This window comes from Urocitellus parryii, chromosome 9, assembly GCF_045843805.1.
Source record: "Urocitellus parryii isolate mUroPar1 chromosome 9, mUroPar1.hap1, whole genome shotgun sequence".
Lineage (NCBI taxonomy): Eukaryota > Metazoa > Chordata > Mammalia > Rodentia > Sciuridae > Urocitellus > Urocitellus parryii.
This window is the reverse complement of record NC_135539.1, coordinates 120,251,400-120,270,143: the sequence shown is the minus strand read 5'-3', so window position 1 is coordinate 120,270,143 and position 18,744 is coordinate 120,251,400. Positions and strand designations below refer to the sequence as shown.

At 33.3% G+C, this 18,744-nt stretch overlaps 1 protein-coding gene across 1 annotated transcript in view; it reads left to right on the top strand.

Moving 5' to 3' along the window:
* The first annotated feature begins 3,847 nt into the window (after nucleotides 1-3,847).
* LOC144256850 (complement factor H-like) overlaps nucleotides 3,848-18,744 on the top strand; it is a 35,182-nt gene continuing 20,285 nt past the window's right edge. Inside the window, exon 1 of the mRNA XM_077802495.1 lies at nucleotides 3,848-4,042. Within this exon, the coding sequence (XP_077658621.1) occupies nucleotides 3,985-4,042 (58 nt within the window). The 5' untranslated portion in view covers nucleotides 3,848-3,984. The remainder of the gene's footprint in view (nucleotides 4,043-18,744) is intronic.

Here is an 18,744-nt window from a genome sequence, read left to right as displayed (position 1 = left end):
TGGCTTCATGCCTAGCAAACTACAATTCAAACAGTGCAAATCCAAGGAAAGGCACAGAGCTGCTAAGACCCATGTTTCAAGAGACCCAGTAATTTGATAAATGCTCTAGAGATGCAGATGTTTAGTCTGCTGAACTAAACAAGGTCTTGCCTTCTCCCAGCATCTAGCAATTTTCCTCTGTAGCCCACCAAAATCATAAGTCTATGTCTGCAATTAAAAAAAAAATGTCTTTTTACTACTGTAAATTTCACTGTTGTCAGGACTAGATCCATACTGTTCATGATTTTATCCCTTCTACTTAGTGTCCTTCTTCATGGTTGGTAGTTGTTTAATGTATATAAAGGAATAATGCCAGTGGGATTAAGTTTTTTTATAGTATGTTTTTAAATGTGTTAGAATTAACTTTGAAAAGAGAAAGACCTAGTTCTCCATAATTGTCAGAATTTTCTTCTGGGAGAGGTTATTTAGCAAAAATAGAATTGACTTTACTAATATAGAGATAATATTAACCTGCTTATAATGACAGTCATTCACCGATTTTATATCGATCGTACCAATTTTCTGACCCTATACGTTGATCTATTTCAATATACTTTCAGGTTTACCACATTGGGTTGACCCATTTTACATTTTTATTCCTAGGCATTTTATCTAAAAATCCTCTTCAATAACATAGCTACATTCATATTTATCCTATTCTCAAAGAACTTGAAGAGATATTGCAATCAATATGGACATAATTTATTCTGTTCACTAGGTTTCACAATGTTTGCATGTCTTTTTATAAATTGCAGCTTGATCGCTGTCTAATGATTAAGATCCTTTGGTGATCCATAAAAATATCACAGATGGCCAAACATGGAGGCCCATGACTGTAATCTCAGTGGCTCAGGATGCTGAGGCAGGAGGACTGCAAGTTCAAAGCCAGCCTCAGCAATTTAGCAAGGCCCTAAGTAATCTAGCAAGACCTTGTCTCAAAAGAAAAAAGAAAAAGGGCTGGGGATGTGGCTCAGTGGTTAAGTGCCCTTGGGTTCTATTCCTGATACAAAGATATGGGATATATCCATAATCCCATATGTAATCAAGGAATGTCAAAAGTGAAATGGATTGTCTTTCTGGATCATTATCTTTGGTTTTGATTACTTTTGTAGAGAAAAATTTAATTACTTAGGAAAAGTCTCAGTTTTTAAAAAATCTTGATAAAGAATATTAAATGTTACTTAGAAAAGGCCAGACAGACTAGTGTTACCGCTGTTGACCAGTGACAAGTTCTTGCTTCCCCAATGTTGAAGAATAACAGCAGAAAAGCACACGCTGAGGCAAGGTCAGAGTGGAAATTAGAAGTTTATTAAAGGACAGCAGAAAAGACTTCTCCTGGAGGAAGAAGGGGACCCAAGAGGTGGAATCTGTGGAAGGGCTGTTGTCTTCCCTTTTTATAGTTTTGGTGATGGAATGTAGGTTGGAAGGGTTAGGACACAGGTGGGCCAAAGGGGCAGGAAGGACTTTTGGGATGGGCTTATCACTTCTCTGGGATGGGCTATCTCCAAATCTGTTGGGGGCTATTTCCTGGGCTCCATTAACATTTCTTTGAGGTGGACTTTGGCCTAGGGCCTTTTTGGGACTTCATTAACATTCCATGAGTTGTCCTGTTTTCCCTGAGTCATTCTCAGCATAGCCTCCATTTTAGATTTCACTCAGTATTAGACCAGATTTACCTAACTACACTGACTACCTAACTTTAAATCTGGCTTCACTAGGCCTTTAATCCCAGCTTCTCAGAAGGCTGAGGCAGGAGGATAGTGTAAGGGTACAGCGAAACGTCGGAGGGAGAGACCACCCAAGAGACTGACTCCATGCAATTGGCAAAAGGGTATTTATTTGGGATCCATTCCAGCGCACTGGGACTCTGTGCTCACTCAAGAAGGGAGAGCAGCCCAGAGCCCAGAGCAAAGGTCAAGCAGAGCTTAAGTACAATTTTTGGAGAGGGCGGTGGGCTTTGCATACATCAGAACAAATCATCATGAGGCGCGGGGAAATTGAACAACAACTCTGAGACGTGATTGGCACATTCGGGCGGGGGTGATTGGTCATTCGTAAGCGGGTTACACATTCAAACTGATTGGTTCGGGCCCTGTGAAGAACTGCACAGGGCCCTAGGCTAAATGGCCAGTAGGGCGTTGTTTTAACTATCTCAGGAATTTCAGGTTCTGGGTGTAACAGAGGAACTGTTAAGGAGATATGTTTTCTTGCACAAAAAATAATAATATAAATATTTTTAAAACCCTATTTTTATTTTAATTTATCAATTACTGTATCAAATGATACTATATCAAATGATACTGTAGTGGTCAATTCAGGATATTATACATTTGCCAAAAAGTTATAACAATTTCTGTCACTAAGAATAAAAATTAATGCACCCAAATGTAAATAAATAAATAAATAAATAAACTAAGAAGTTGGAGAATTTCAGGATGGAATGTGGACTTTAACAAAACAATTGACTATATCCAAACTTATCACATAACCTCATTGACAGGGAAGTGGAAAATATTCTAATAACCTACGTAACTTTGAAAATTATTGGAAATTGTAAGACTAAATACCAAAGGAGCTGTGCATAAGCACTACTCTAGTTGATAAAGTTATTTTTCTTATGGGTGTAGATTAATAAATCTGAAAATGCTATACCTATCTACTAGGATTAAAGAAAGGTAAACAGATGTGAGATGATAGCAGCTGGCTTCTCACTGCTGGAGAAAGATGTTATGGTCACCAAAAAAGCTAAAATTACAAAGATTGAATGAGGGGAATGCCAGTTGGTATAACCAGTTTGGAAAACTGTCTGATATTATCTACCACACCTAAACATAAGTTGTGGCCTAATCGTTCACTCCTAACTAGGTATTACCTGGAAATGTGGACACAATGTTGAAAAAACCCATATAATTTAATGTTCATAGCAATACTATTTCTGTTAGCTCCAAACTAGAATCTAGCCACAGACTCATTATCAAACATACCGATAAATTAAAAAAAGTAATTATTTCAAACAATAGATATTATATAGAATTAAGAATTAACAATCTGTAACTATATCCAACAATGCAGTTGATTATCCCAAACATTGTGAAAGACTAAACACAAGAGCAAATAGCTTACTTTGAATTTATATAAAGTACTAAAACCAGGTAAATATATCCCATGTTCTTAGAGATCCTGATAGTGTTCACCCCATATGGAGGGCCAGGAGGACAGAGGGCAAGGGGCACTGACCGAAAGGCAGCATTGATTGGGGAGATAGTGAAGTTCAGTGATTTGACCTTGATGGTGGTTGTGTGTTTTTACATTAATATTAAGCAAATCATTTGCTCTTATTCTGTTTATGCATATTATACTTCACTATCAAGTTTTTTAAAAAACAACATTTCAATTTTTCTTGAATGATTAAACTCATTTATGTCAGAGTGAACCAGTTGCTTCACACATGCATATTAAAAAGTCTTTAAAGACTGATTTCACAAATTGCTGGTAAAGCAAGCTCCCCTTATCAGACAGGACTATGTTGTTTGCTTATGTTGTCTGGGAGTTGATTGAGAAACCACTGCCTCAACTGAAGTTCTGTAAATGGTTTTAAAAAGACATTATTACATTACTTCCTGTTCCGTGGTTTACATGCAATAGAACTGAACAGAGTTGGATTACTGGAGAGTTTATGAAATCCCAGGAGGTGATAACCCCCTGCTGCTTCTAGTGATGCTAGGATTAGTAGGTTTAGTAGGTTTCGGTTTTTTTTTTTTTTTCTCCTTCTTTGCTTTACAAAGTTTCTGATGGGTGGAGCATCCAGTAACCCCTATTTCCCAAGCTCTTTCAACTTCCTTTAGAAGCAAGTACTTTCCTGTCCTGTTTGTGATTTTTAGCAGAGGTGAATTGGACCCTGTGAGCACTCTCAGCTAATAAATGTTCCCTTAAAAGAGTCAAAACATGAGATTGCCTGCAAAGATTATTTGGTTGATATTGTGGACTGTTTGTACAGCAGAAGGTAAGATGAAAACTAAAAAGCTTTTTCCTCATAAGTGTATTAGGAAACATTTGCTGATGTTGTTTTCACATAATTAAAATTTAGTCTAGAAAATGTGATTTAATTAGTAGTCTGTAGCTCAGTTTTTGGCTTTTGACATTTTATACATTAAAAATGTAATTACCTGGGCTGGGGCTGTAGCTCAGTGGTAAAGTGCTTGCCTCGAATGTGTGAGGCACTGGGTTCAATCCTTGGCACCACATAAAAACAAAGATACTGTGTGTTCACCTACAACTAGATAAATTTTTTGTTTTTTAAAGAGAGAGTGAGAGAGGAGAGGGAGAGAGAGAGAGAGAGAGAGAATTTTTAATATTTATTTTTTAGTTCTCGGCGGACACAACATCTTTGTTGGTATGTGGTGCTGAGGATCGAACCCGGGCCACACACATGCCAGGCGAGCGCGCTACAGCTTGAGCCACATCCCCAGCCCTAAATAAATATTTTTAAAAAATGTAATTACCTTATTTGAATGGCATACCTGACTATTCATAATTTTATTTCATGTATAATTTAAGAAACTATTTCAATAAGTGTTTCTGAAAACTAATCTGGTATAATCATTTCCCATGTAATTAACATAAGATACAATCTACTCTTTTTGTTTACAAGCTTTATCAATATGCTTTATGTGAAAGTAGTGAGAGATAATGTGCATATATACATAATCAAAGAAAGCCTTCAAATCAATGATTAGATTTATTTCAGATATAATTTTAACTCTTCCTAAAAAACAATAATTTACAAATGATATTACCATGGCCTTAAAAGTCTTGTAGAAAAGCATTACTTGTATTATTAGAATGAGAAAACCCTATCAGTTTGAAACACAATTGAATATACAATATTTGTCACATTTAACTTTTTCATTTTAGTTTCTTTTTTCCTATGGTTATCTATAAGGTATGTTGTCTAAAAGCAGTCTTTTGGATTAGTAAATGTGAGCACTAGGATTTTTTTTCTGATACTAGTAAAAGAAATTCTAAATTTATAATTAAATTTTTAAAAAAATCTTTTTAGTCATAGATGGACATAATATCTTCATTTATTTATTTTTATATGGTGCTGAGAATCAAACCCAGTGCCTCATCCATGCGAAGCAAGTGCTTTACCACTGAGCCTCAACCCCAGTCCCTATAATTAAATTTAATTCTATCTATAATTACCAATAGATTATAATTTTTATCCTCAGTGAAGTTTGCTTTCGTAATTCACGATAGGTAACTAGATATGTGATAGGTATCTGAGCAACATTACAATGTCAATTGAAAAACATATCATTCATAATTTCCCTGAACTTTTTACTTATCCAAAACATTTTGATTGAGAGCCTACAATATAGTATCGAGCCCCTGAAGAGTATTAGCAAATGTTACAGAACTTTTCTCCTTTGAGGTTTTTCCAATCTAGAAAATAAATTCAGATTTTTTTTCAGTTATGTTCTTTAGGAATTTTTTTTAATTATTTAAAATTTACTTAAAGTTATTTAAAAGTTATTTCAGTTATGTTCTTTAGGAATTTTTCTTTAAAAAGTTAATGTTTTAAAATATTGTACCTTATTTGGGAGAGAGAGAGAGAGAGAAAGAGAAAGAGAGAGAGAGAGAGAGAATTTTTTAATATTTATTTTTTAGTTTTCGGTGGACACACATCTTTACTTTTTATTTTTTATGTGGTGCTGAGGATCGAACCCAGTGCCCCACGCATGCCAGGCGAGCATGCTACCGCTTGAGCCACATCCCCAGCCCACCCTTTTTCTTAGTTATATATTCTAATATGTTATTGCTTGTTAGCTCATAAACCTTATATCCAACCACTTTTTCCCCCCCTCAATACTGGGTATTAAACTCAAAGCCTTTCATGTGGTGCGAGGCAAGTACTCTCCCAGAATTACATCCCTACTCATATCTAGTGATTTAAAAAAAAAAAAAAAAACTTTATGTATGTATGTGCTTTTTTATTTATTTACTTATTTTATGTTTTTATTAGTGCATTCATTGTGGTATCTTCATACAAGTACATAGCATAATTTTGCTACATTTAGAACCAGGCAGATATCAGTTTCTTGCACATATAAATACAATAATTGGAAGTTATTATTACATTTATTATTATTACATTTGCAAAATGTTCTAAGAAGAATGTGAATATTACCAATCTTAGCAAACTTTCTTTTCCCTTAAGTAAATGTTTTTGTCTTTCTTATTTTATGGGAATGCTTTTAATGTTTTACATTACATACTGTTTGCTGAAGTTTTATGTAGATATTATTTACTATGTAAGGAAGATTTATTTTATTTTTAAATAATTTTTCAAAATGAAGAATTAAGGCCAAGTTAAATTGAATTGTTTAAATGATTACAAAGTAGAATTTGAAATATTATTAAAATGGAGTGCAGCACAGTATACATGATTATTCAATAAGAGTGATTTAAATTCTTCATTTGCATAATCAATTCTAGCTGGCTTGTTTCACTTGTATTTTATTTTTCTTCAATGTGTGTTTAAATGTGATATCAGTTCCTCCTGGTGAATTGAGCAATAGCACACCCATGTTTTAGAAGAAACAATCTTTATCTGGCTGTATTCCTAACAGATAAAAAAAATTCTAGAATTTAAAATGTTATTTAGGTCAGCCTCATAATAGCCATAAGACCACATGTAAGATAGTAAGCCAATAAGAAAAATTTCATGAATTTCCAGTGGATATAGGATTCCTAATTTATTCCTTACTTTTCAGAAAGTCTCTGAAACAACTAGTTGAAAATGTCATCGATTTCATCAGTCGATTATGCCTCAGAGAAATTTTACTAAGCAGAATAGCATTGATTGCTGAAAGTGTTCATATGTACTTCAACATTTGCTTCTGTTTTTATTTTTTTCATTGAATACTGAATACTAAATTGAGAGATTGAAAGAGTTTTGAAAACTACCACAATCTTCTCCACTCCACTAGACACAAAATGTAAACATTTCATAAATTTCTTTTGCCTTGATAAGAGTGAACATTCCTCAGAAAACCAATACTCCTACAGAATAATAATAGCAGGGAAAATGTGTAAACTCAGCTTTCTGTTTGTTCTTCCCTTTTACTGTGTTGGGGACCAAGTGGCACCTTGAATGTAGTGCTTGATCTGCATTCACATTCCTCCTTGTGTAGGAACATAAGTTGCTTTTTTCTTGTGAAAGGTCTTGGCTCCAGGAGAGAACACAGGCTCCTGAGAATTGGGTGGGACTTACAAGACAGAGTAAAAATTACAGTTCCTTAATCAAACCAAAGTTTCCATTTTATTGAATGTATTATGACCAAGCTTTTCCAGTAGATCTTGAAAATTTAGGATCTAACAATTGAATACTATTTGTGATTAGGCCATAACCCCCAAATTACAAGATCATTAAAGTAAACAGATTAAAACTATACTGAACTATGTCCAACTGAAATATGCGCTGGCTTATTGTGTTTTTGGATATATGCATTTTCTGATCCTGGAGGTTTAGAGGGCAAAAATGTTCTGTGAGGCCTAGAAAGATCTTATAAAGATTGAGAGGTTCCATTTCAGTCAAGAAAAGAAGAATTGGTTTTGTTACAAAATACATTGTTTCAGGTGTAAGATATTTTAAAATCTGAGTTAACCCTAATGTAAAAAAACTGATATTATATATCGTATAAAAACTAAATACACATCAATAAAAATTGTTCTTAATAAAGATATACATATAAGTGTTACATGTCATTTTCTTATCCAAAAAAGTGATAGTATATTATCTCAAATTGTTTTAATTTTAGTGTGACAAATAAAATCCCCCATTTCGTCCAAACTCCACATAATCAGAGATAGGTATATGGGTTTTTACCTGTATGATGAGAATACAAAGTGTAATCCCATGCAATATCTCAGTTGTCTTAATCTTCTCTTCTCCTGAAATACTTTGCAAGTTGATGTTGTCATAAATTCAACCATTCTGTAATTTACATGGAATGACAAACACTCTGAATCAATACTTTAATTATCCTCCATATGTCCTGTGAATTATTATAACCTGGAAATGTTATAACCATTTTAGTAGGGGAAGGTAGAAATGGATGGTACCAAGAATAAGAACAGGACAGAGTAATTCTTGAACACCAGGTGCTTCCAGGTAGAGGGATGAAGCACTACAGAGAGTGACCAGGGGTAGACATCATCCTCAGAGATGGTGGGAAAGTGAGAGGTGTAGTAAGGTGGGTCTTGTTCACTGTAAATTTAGGCATATTCTGGCAAAGCATATGCTGCCCTTACTGCATACAATTTTAAACTGAAACTAAATGTTTACACATTGGAAACTGACATAATTCTAAGGGAGAAGTAATTTTCTACATGTCAGTTCAAAAACAGGTCAGTAAACAGTTTTCATTTTTGGCCTTTGGTTACTAAAGTCTGATCTAAAGTTAAAATTGATCGGTTTTTATCCACTAAGTCTCTTTTTCTTCAGTCTACCACTTTTCCTTTTTTGCAATTATGCCTCCTCTCCCTACACCATTTCAAGCTGTTTTCTGATAATAATGTATTTCAACCTAATTATGGCATACCTATTATTCTACCCAGTTTCTTATGGCTGTTACCTGTTTTTCCATTCTCTTTTTATGATCCTGGGATAATATTTTTTTAATAATTTTTTTAGTTGTAGATGCACACAATACCTTTATTTTATTTATTTACTTTTTATGTGGTGCTGAGGATCAAACCCAGAGCCTCACACACCTTAGGCAATCTCTTCACCACTGAGCTACAACTCCAGCTCCACCCTGGAATAATCATCATATTCTTTTTCACTATTAAAAAATGTTACACAGAAATTGTGCAATCATATCTTTAAATATAAAAATATATAATTTTATTTTTGAAAGCTTATTATTAAGTGCAACATAAATTCTATTCCTTTTTTAGAGTTTATTTTTTAAGAAACTTCCTTACTGCCACTGATATTTTCTTTACACCACTTTTCCCAATTATCTTTCTTCTCATGATACTTATAATTTGAATAACATTTTTAGAAGCTATTTGGATCAGATCATTTATATATGCATATAAAGTTTATTCATGTATATCCATGAGAAGATAGGAAAGAAATTTGATGCAGAATATCTGCTTTTTTCCATTTCCATTTTGTTCACTTGCCTTATTTTTTTCTACATTGATTTTGTAGTTTGGGTTTTTAGTGTATTCTACTATAATCTAAGTTATTTAAAAATATCTCCTACTGTACTCTTCCTCCCCCCCAAAAAAAATGATTTTAGAAATATAGAGCAAATGTACAAAAAAATGGTAAAAATTTAAGTAAAGTTTTCTGAATCTCACTATTATCTATAATAATAATTGAGCAATAAAAATTTCAAAGATACAAAGAAAATAATACCATTCCCTTAAATTTGAATGTAAAAAAAAAAGGTAAATGATGATTAAATGCATAGGGTGAAATATTTGTTGTTTAAATCTAAATAAATACTTGGATGTAAGAACACTGACTTTACTTATTAATCTGGAAATGAAAGCATAACTTGGAAATTTTTTAAAGTTTAAGATAAATCAAGCATAAAAAATATTTTCACACTTTGGAAAATATTTTTATGCTGCCTATTTAATAAGTCACTGCTCAGTTTTCTTTAAGAACTGCCAATTTAATTCAAGAAAATTTTGTACATACATTGATTATTTGGAGCAAAATAACTTTTATTGCTTAATTAGAAATTTTTGAGAAGGTTTTAATTAAGCTTAAACATATAGTTTTTTTGTTGATTCAGGCAAATAAACATCCTAACATAAGAAATGCTTTACTATTGTTATAACTCAATATGATAAATTATTACTTGAACTATTTTTGCTAAGACATAAGTTGGTAATAAAAATCCCATGTATTGGGGATTAGAACAAAAATAGACAAGATTATTTGACAAGAGAAGACATTAAATATTATTGAAAATTATTCTATCATACAAACAGAGACAGTCCTCAATTTCAGTTAGTTTATACTTTGACAGTGATAGATTGAATTATAAATGAAGTTATGAAGGAAACAAGGGCCAAAGGAAAGGACTTGGGGTGGAACTGTGTGGCAACATTAGATGAGCTAGACTTGGGGACTGACTAGTAAAAACTGGATGGCTTTGAGCAAGCAGCATTTGAATAGAGGTTTGAAAAATGAAGCAAAGCCGGTCATCAAAAATCTGTAGTACAAATATTCTAGAGGAAGAAACAACTAGAGAAAAAAATCTTTAAAAAAGAAAGAAAGAAAACTAAAGAGAGACCAATTTTGAAATGCTTGACAAATTATAAACAAACCAGGGTAGATCTGTCCCAGTTAATGAATGGAACACTTCTGAGAAGAGACCAGAGAGAATGGCAAGATCCAGATAATGTGTTTCCGTCCAGGTGGAGGTAAGGAATGAAGACTCCTTAGTAAAAATGAGATGTCTGAGAAGAATTTTAATCACAGGAGTGATGTGATCAGATTTGCAAAAATCACTTGTGGTTTGTACAGAATGGCCTGAAGAATAGAAGAACTGAGGCCTAGAGACAAGTTATGGCTGGTCAGTTACATAATGTGGAGAAATGGAGAAGGGATGATAATTTTTTTTCTTACAAAATCCAGTGATGTCACTTAAAGTTGTGAAAGAAAGCACTGGAGTGTTAAAAATTATTTGTGGTTAAAAAAAAAGAAAGAAAAGGTAATTGTATAAGAATTCCTTAGGTCTGATAAACACCTATACACAGAGTAAGGTTTTGAGGAGTTGGTAGGAAGAAATATGGCCTTATACTTTATATCTTATTAAAAGTAACTAAATTTGAAAGATCAAGTATTAGAAGTATAAACATATTGTTTGAAATTGGAATGATAAGCAGAAAAAAATTATTGGCCTCTGGGCCAAAGTCTTTGCAGATGAACTACATTTTGGGTAGAGATATTCCTTTAATAAAAGTGATTTTAATCAAATAAATTGATAGGAAACTTTGCATCTCTTTGTCCCATTAACTTAATAAAAGCAAAGGAACTGGATTCATCAAAATCTTAAGGTCATGGAAAATAGTCTCTACTTACAATGTTGGGAACTACATTTGAAATTTAACTAATGTATTTTCCCAGTAACTGGAACAACACAAAATTGATCTGAATTTTGAAAGTTAAAGACACACATTCCAACCTATAACTAAAGAGAAATTCTCTATGTAGCAACCTAGACGTGAAATTTCAATATCAACACAAAAACATCAGGCTTCTGTGGTAGTGGTGAAGGATGAAGAGTGGTGGTGTTTTGTAATGGGATATTGGCACCACCTAGTGGAGATTTTGTTCCTTTAAATTATGAATCTCAAAGCTCACGTTAACTTCACTAACACTAATGTTAAAATATTTTGCAAAATCTTCTGAGGAAAATCAATGAATATTACAGCCTACACAGATATTTTATTTTTCACAAAATGTAATTTCACAGGAGTATTTTTTTAATGAAATGTAAAACATTTTTGCCTGAATATGTCTATGGTAGGACTTGGCGCAGTTGGTTTCTTTTTTCCCCCCCTCTTTTTTTTAAAAAATATTTTTAGTTGTAGATGGACATAATACCTTTTTATTTATTTATTTTTATGTGGTGCTGATGATCAAAACCCAGTGCCTTGCACGTGCCAGGCAGTGCTCTACCACTGAACCACAACCCCAGACACTTTCCCCTTACTTTTTAAAAAGAAATTCTAGAACAGAAAGTTAAATAATTACTATTATTTATAAAACCAAGTAATAAAAGAAGTTTGACAATTGAAAGGATAATCTAACAAATATGTATGATAATATCTTAAAATTTACCATTTTTAAAACTAATATACAATGTTTCTAATATCACTGTTATTGTATCTTAATAGCACACAGTCTTAAAAGCATTAACAATTAAAATCAATAACCAGCATATTTATTTTTTCATTTGACTTTATTTACTTTTGTTTGTTTTAATTAGTTATACATGACAGTAAAATGCACCCTAACACATCACACATAGATGGAGTATAATTTCTCATCCTTCTGGTTGTACATGATGTAGAATCCCACTGGTCATATAGTCATATGTGTACATAGGGCAATAATGTCTGATTCATTCTGCTATCCTTCCTACCCCCAAACCCCGTATTTATTAACTTTGTTTTTATTTTGTATATCATATAATTGATATTACAAATAAGAATAATATGTAGATTTTTCTTTCATATTTTATTGTAAAATATAATACATATAAGTAAATAAAATATGAACATAATAATCTATTACAAATAATTCTAATCATTCTGTTTTATTCCTAATGATGATTATTTGTGCCCCCTCCCTTTCCTCTTGATTAGTCTTGTCAGGATAGCATTAATTTTGTTTTGTCCCCAAACTAGCTTTTAGTTTCTTTAATACTTTATATATTGTGTATTTTTTTCATTTTATTATTTCTGCTCTTTTTACTATTATTTGCTAATTTCTTTCTACACAGCAATTTTTCTAGCTTTTTGAGAATTCTCACTTCCTTAAGTTTTACCTCCTTCCTGTATTTTCATGTGTTTTACTAAATGTTTGTGTACAATATTGGTTATTGTTCACTTCAAATATTTTCTAATTCTTATTGATTTCCTCATTGACCTATAGAAGACTTTATGTATTTGTAAACCAATTATTTTTTTATTGCAATTTTCTTGGGTTTTTTTCTTATAACATGGGGGAACAAGAATATATTTTGATATTCATAGTTTGAAATTTATCAGAACTTGCATTATTATCATCTAATGTAATTTATTTTCATAAATATTTTACAGTGTTTTTTTAAAAATATTGTTGGGTACAGTGTTTTTTGTATATAAAGTAAGTCTTTTGTTTTGTAAGTTTTTCAAAATATCCTTAAGAATTTTTCTTGCTTTGTTCTCATCAATTATTAATAGGTACACACGGTCTCCAACAGAAATTTTGAAATGTATACACTCTAAGATTTTATATATGTTTGTCTGTGTGTGTGTGTGTGTGTATGTGTGTACTTTTTACTAGGTGCTTCACATTTTATTTTAGACTTTTTTTGTGTGTGTACTGGGGACTGATACCAGGGGCATTTAACCACTGAACCATATCCCCAGCCCTTTTTTATATTTTATTTAGAGTCAGGGTCTCGCTGAGTTGCTTAGGGCCTTCCTAAATTGCTGAGGCTGGCTTTGAACTTGAGATTCTCCTGTCTCAGTCTCCTGAGTCTCCAGGATTAAAGGCATGTGCCACTGCTCCCAGAATTATTGGTATTCTTGATGACAGCCATTCTGACTGTTGTGAGATGAAATCTCAGTGTAGTTTTGATTTTCATTTCCTTGATTGCTAATGATATGGAACATGTTTTTCATATGTATTTGTATGTCTTCTTTTGAGAAATATGTGTTTAATTTGTTTGCCCTTTTAGTAATTGGGTTATTTGATTTTTTTTTTTTTGGTGTAAGGTTTTTTGAGTTCTTTATATATCCTAGATATTAACCTATGTCAGAAGAGTCACTAGTAAAGATTTTATCCCATTCTGTAGGTTCTCTCTTCACATTCTTAATTGCTTCCTTTGCTGTGCAGAAGATTTTTAATTTGATACCATCCCATTTATTAACTGTTGGCATTATTTCCTGAGTGTTAGGTAGGCTGTTGAGTTGGAGTGATGATCCTACATTTTCTTCTAGGAGTTGCATAGTTTCTGGTCTAATTCCTAGGTCTTTGATCCATGTTGAGTTGATTTTTGTGCAGTATGAGAGATAAAAGTCTAGTTTCATTCTTCTACATATGGATAGCCATATGTACAAATGGATTGAAACATTCAATCCATTTCTGTGTCATAAAATTACTGATGTGTTGCAGTTAAAATCTAACCCTTTAGCCTAATCCCTTTTACTGTATTTGATTCCTCTTTACAATCTTGTTGCCTTCTGAATTGGTTAATTTTCATGATTTAATATTTCCCTTCAAGTAGGTTAAAAATTTCATCTCAATTCTGCTTCTATAACTTTGGCAATTAACTAGTTGTCTTAATTCATTTGGACTGCTATAGCACACCATCATTAACTGGGCAGTTTATAAAAACAACACATGTTTATTTTTGACAGTTCTGAAGGCTGGGATGTGTGAGAAGGTGCAGCAGAGGATCAACTGAGGACACCTGCTGGTTCATAGACAGCACCTTCTACTTGTGTCCTCCCACAGTGGAATGGACAGGGCAGCCTCCTTTGTAAAACCACTCTAAAGCTTCTTTTAACATAGCTCTAATCCCCTTCATGAGAGCTCCACCTTCATAATCTAATTACCTCCCCAAACCCCACCTCCTAATACCAACACATTGGTGATTAGGTTTAAACATGAATGTTGGGGAAGCAACAAACATGGATATCATAGCACGAGCCTTCTTAACAAAGTCTGATGCTAACTTATCACTCAGACATCAGAAGATTATGTAAATGTCAATCAGTTGATCAATATACCCATTTATCTATTTAGCTCTTAAAATAAGAGATTCTTCCTAGTTGCTTAGGAAATTGTGGGAACAATCTAAGCAAGTCTGAAATCTACATGGTGGGAAGTCAGAAAGAGAAGGTCACAAACAGACTGGAACTCACAGGAAGGCAACTGCTGTCCAAGTAAAATTCCTTCCAGAACTTTTACCTTGAATAATCACCTGGAGTAAAGTCAATAGATTTATTGCATACCCTCCTAGCAGCACATAGATTAGTGTTTGATTGAATACCAAAAGATGGAGGCCCAGCCATTTTCATCTATCAATTATTATGCCTATGTATGAGTATGAGTGCACAAATGGTGTAACCCTACATCATGTACAACCAGAGAAATGAAAAGTTGTGCTCCATTTGTGTAAAACATAAAATAAAAAAAGAAAACTATCACAGCTAGTTAATACCTTTCCACTCTTCTCAACACTGAGAGCTTATAAGATATCAATTATCTTTTCTCAGTTTATACACCATTGTCATGTAGTTTATATGTGTGTGTATGCACACTTGTGTATTTAAACAGTATGAGATTATATATGTACATATATTATATATATATATATATTTGTTTTGTAGTCAATGTTAATTTCAATTTACTCCTGTGTATATCATTTTCTTGGCTCTTCATTTCTTCTTTTATCATAGACCCTATATCCAGGGGCATTTTCATTTTCCTGAAGTATATCTTTTAGTTCATTTGTTTTTGTTTTCTTCATGTGAATTTATGGAGGCAATTTTTTCAAATTTTATTGATCAAATTTTCATTCTTGAAAAATTATTTCTGTATGTAGAATTCTAGATTGGTAATTACAGCTTTCTCCAAATTAAAAAGATCTTTTAATATCTTCTAGCTTGTTACCGCTATTGAGAAGTCTGCTGTAAGTCTAACCATTAACTGCCATTAAATGAATCTGACTTTTTCTTTGGTCAGGTTAAGATTTCATTCTTTTCTTTGGTTTTCTGTGTATTCTTTAAAATGAAGCGAGGCATTCATACCAGTGATACCACCAGTTACCTGAGAGGAATCCTGCTTCCTCACATGTTGAAGTATAACATTAGGGAAGTATACTGAGGCAAGCATATAAAGCAGGGTTTATTTAGAAAGGGGTAACATAGATTTCTCCCAGGAGGGGGAAGGGGGCCATGGCTGGTATCTTGGTATCTTAAGAAGTGAGGGTATTCTGCCTTTTTTTTTTTTTTTAATGTCTTAGGCTTCCTTTGTTCTCCTGCTCTCTCCCCCTTATCTCTCTCCTTTCTGTGTATGTGAAGAGGCCCAGGAGATGCTCAGGTGGAATGACCAAAAGGTGAGAAGCAGATGGACAGGGGGATTGGCCAGATGAAGCAGCCCAGGATACATTAATTAACAACTTTTACAACTCCCTGTAGGGAGGGACAATTCCTGGGACTGATTACCTTAGCAACAGGTTGGAACAGGGCAGGTAATCATGATAAGGGTGGAGGAAGGGCTCTGAAGTCCCTGCGGGGCAGACTCCAACTTCAAATTGGCCTCCTTGATCCGACTTGACTCGATTTACCTATCTATGTTGACTGCCTGTCTAATGCTAGCTTCATAAGGGTGAACCCATTCAGGGTTTAATTTGACTTTCATCATTCTTATTACTTTTACCTAATAAACCTAACAAGTAATGGTCATGTTAATGACTGTTCTTAAGATAATGAAATTTTTTTTTTCATTTTAACATTTGATTTTTGGTAGTATTGGTGCTTTTCTTACTGAAAAGGAGAATGTAATTATTCAGTTGTTTAATTTTGCATAGGTTTTTTTAATTTTAAAATACTCCAATATATATGTTGTTTTTGAAGTCTGTTTTATTCATTAAACTTTATATTTTTGATATTTAATCATAGTGTTTAAAACATTAAGTTTTCATTGTATATAGGATGAGTATTAATTATGATAATGTACTGTGTATTTCAAGAGCTAGAGAAAGGATTTTGAATGTTCTAACTGCAAAGAAATAATTGTTTGAGAAGAAAGATATTTGCCATGATTTGGACACTGTGCAAAGTACACATGTATTAAAACATCACAAAGACCTTATGAATATGTGCAAATAAGTATCAATTAAAAAGATGTTTTTGCCATGAAGAAATGATAGATCATTGAGAAGACAGATGTTTAGCTTGACTTAAACATTGCACAGACTATACAAACAGGGATATACCACATAGTAAACTGTTATTAGGTGTAATTTTGATTTTAATCTATCAATTTTTCAAAAAATAAAAGAAAAAATGAAAATATTGATAAAATAAGCAATTATGATAGTAGGTTAATGGCACAAAAATAAGAGTGAGTTAAACAACTGACAGAGTGTCACATATAGTGTTCAGCTAAAGAAGATTTAAAAGAATGTGTATTCTCTTACATAGATTGCGGTAAGATGTGAATCCCTTTGCTTTGGTGCCCCACACCTTTGGCCTTGTGGGTTGCAACCAACATGGCTTCTCTCTTGGATGGCTCTGCCCATTGCTTCCTACAGCTTTCCTTGGCAGATGTTCCATGTTACTAGAATCTCTTAATTCCTGAGGTCTCTACTGCAGCTGCAGCTTCATTCTCACATTTTAATGCATTTCTGTCTCAGGGGTTACCTGAAAGGATTCTGACTCTCCTGCACTTTTCCTGGCCTCCCAGGCCTTCCTTTGAAACCTCAGTGGGGGCCTCCATGATCCCCAACTCCAAAATCCTACATTCTTGAACAGTGGCACCACATAAATGATGCCAACTTTTGCTGCCAGTTCAAGGAATAGCTGGGCTCCTTGACTATGGTTGCAGGGGCCCTTGAATCTAGACAACTGAACATTATATAAGGAATCCTGGGGAAGCAACTTCATAGATCCCTCTTATGGAGGCAGGGTGCTCCTATGATCTCTTTTCAAATGAATTTTTATTTTATACTCTTAAGACTTCTATGGGTATAGTTTTCTAAGATGCCCTCAAAGAATCTTTCCTTGTATCTCTGTACAAAATACTTAGCTTCTCTTTAGTGGTGGTAATCTCTTCAGCAACCACTTCTTCTTGGCCCCAATTTTACTTTTACTTTTTTGGCAAAACTGAAAACCTTTTTGAATCTTTCTTGTTTGTTTTTTTTTATTATTATTATTATTATTATTATTTTGCTTCTCATTATCATAGTAAACTTGGATTAAGAACCACCAGCAATACCCATTCAACTTTATGAATTTGTGCTGCCTTGAAATTTTCTCCCCCAGATCAATTAGTCCATCAACCATAGATTGAGACTCAAAGTTTCAGGTCATGGGCAAATTGCAGACAAGTTCTTTGCTGTCATGTGACTGTATCTAATGTGACTTGTCTCTAATCCACTTCCTAAGAGTCCTCATTACTATCTGCAACCTCATGAGCATAGACTTTTTACTGTTCATATTGTTATCAACATTCTGGTCTTCTCAGCTCCCATCAGAATTACCTAATAAGCTTTGCTTTTAACATTCTAAGTTTTCTCCAGCCTGCATCTCCAAACTTATCAAACTCCTGCCACAAACCAGTTCAAAATGCTTCTGAACTACATGGTCAGATTACTCACAGCAACAACCCTACTTTTCAGTATCAATTTGTATGTTAGTCAGCTTTTCATCTCTGTGACCAAAGTACCTGACAACAGTTACTTAACAAAGAAAGAATTTATTCTGAGTTTATAGTTTTAAGGACTAAACCTCTGAGTTGGTGAGCCCAAAATAAGTTTTTCTTTATGAATTCTCAGTTAACATATATTTTTAAGCGCCTAACTAATTTTAGAAATGAAATTTTAAGCACCTAACTTTAGAAATGTAAGACAATGATTTCATGCTTCAACATTTACTATTATAGACTCAGTTGTTATTTTAGTGTTATCAAAATAATTTTTTTTCTGTATGTGTTTAAGGTATTTTGCTTTTGTTTTTTGGTGTGTGTGTTTTATCAGAGCCTGAATATAGGTTTCCTTTGTGTATGTACTCAGGGAGTTTGCCAAGATTTATATTTGTGTTTTGATTTCTCTAATCAATTTTAGGTACCTTTGAGTTATTAATTTTTCAGTTATTACTTCTGTCAGTTATCCCTCCTTTGAAACTCCAGTTATTCATATGTTGTGTCACTTAACTCTGCATGACACATTTTTT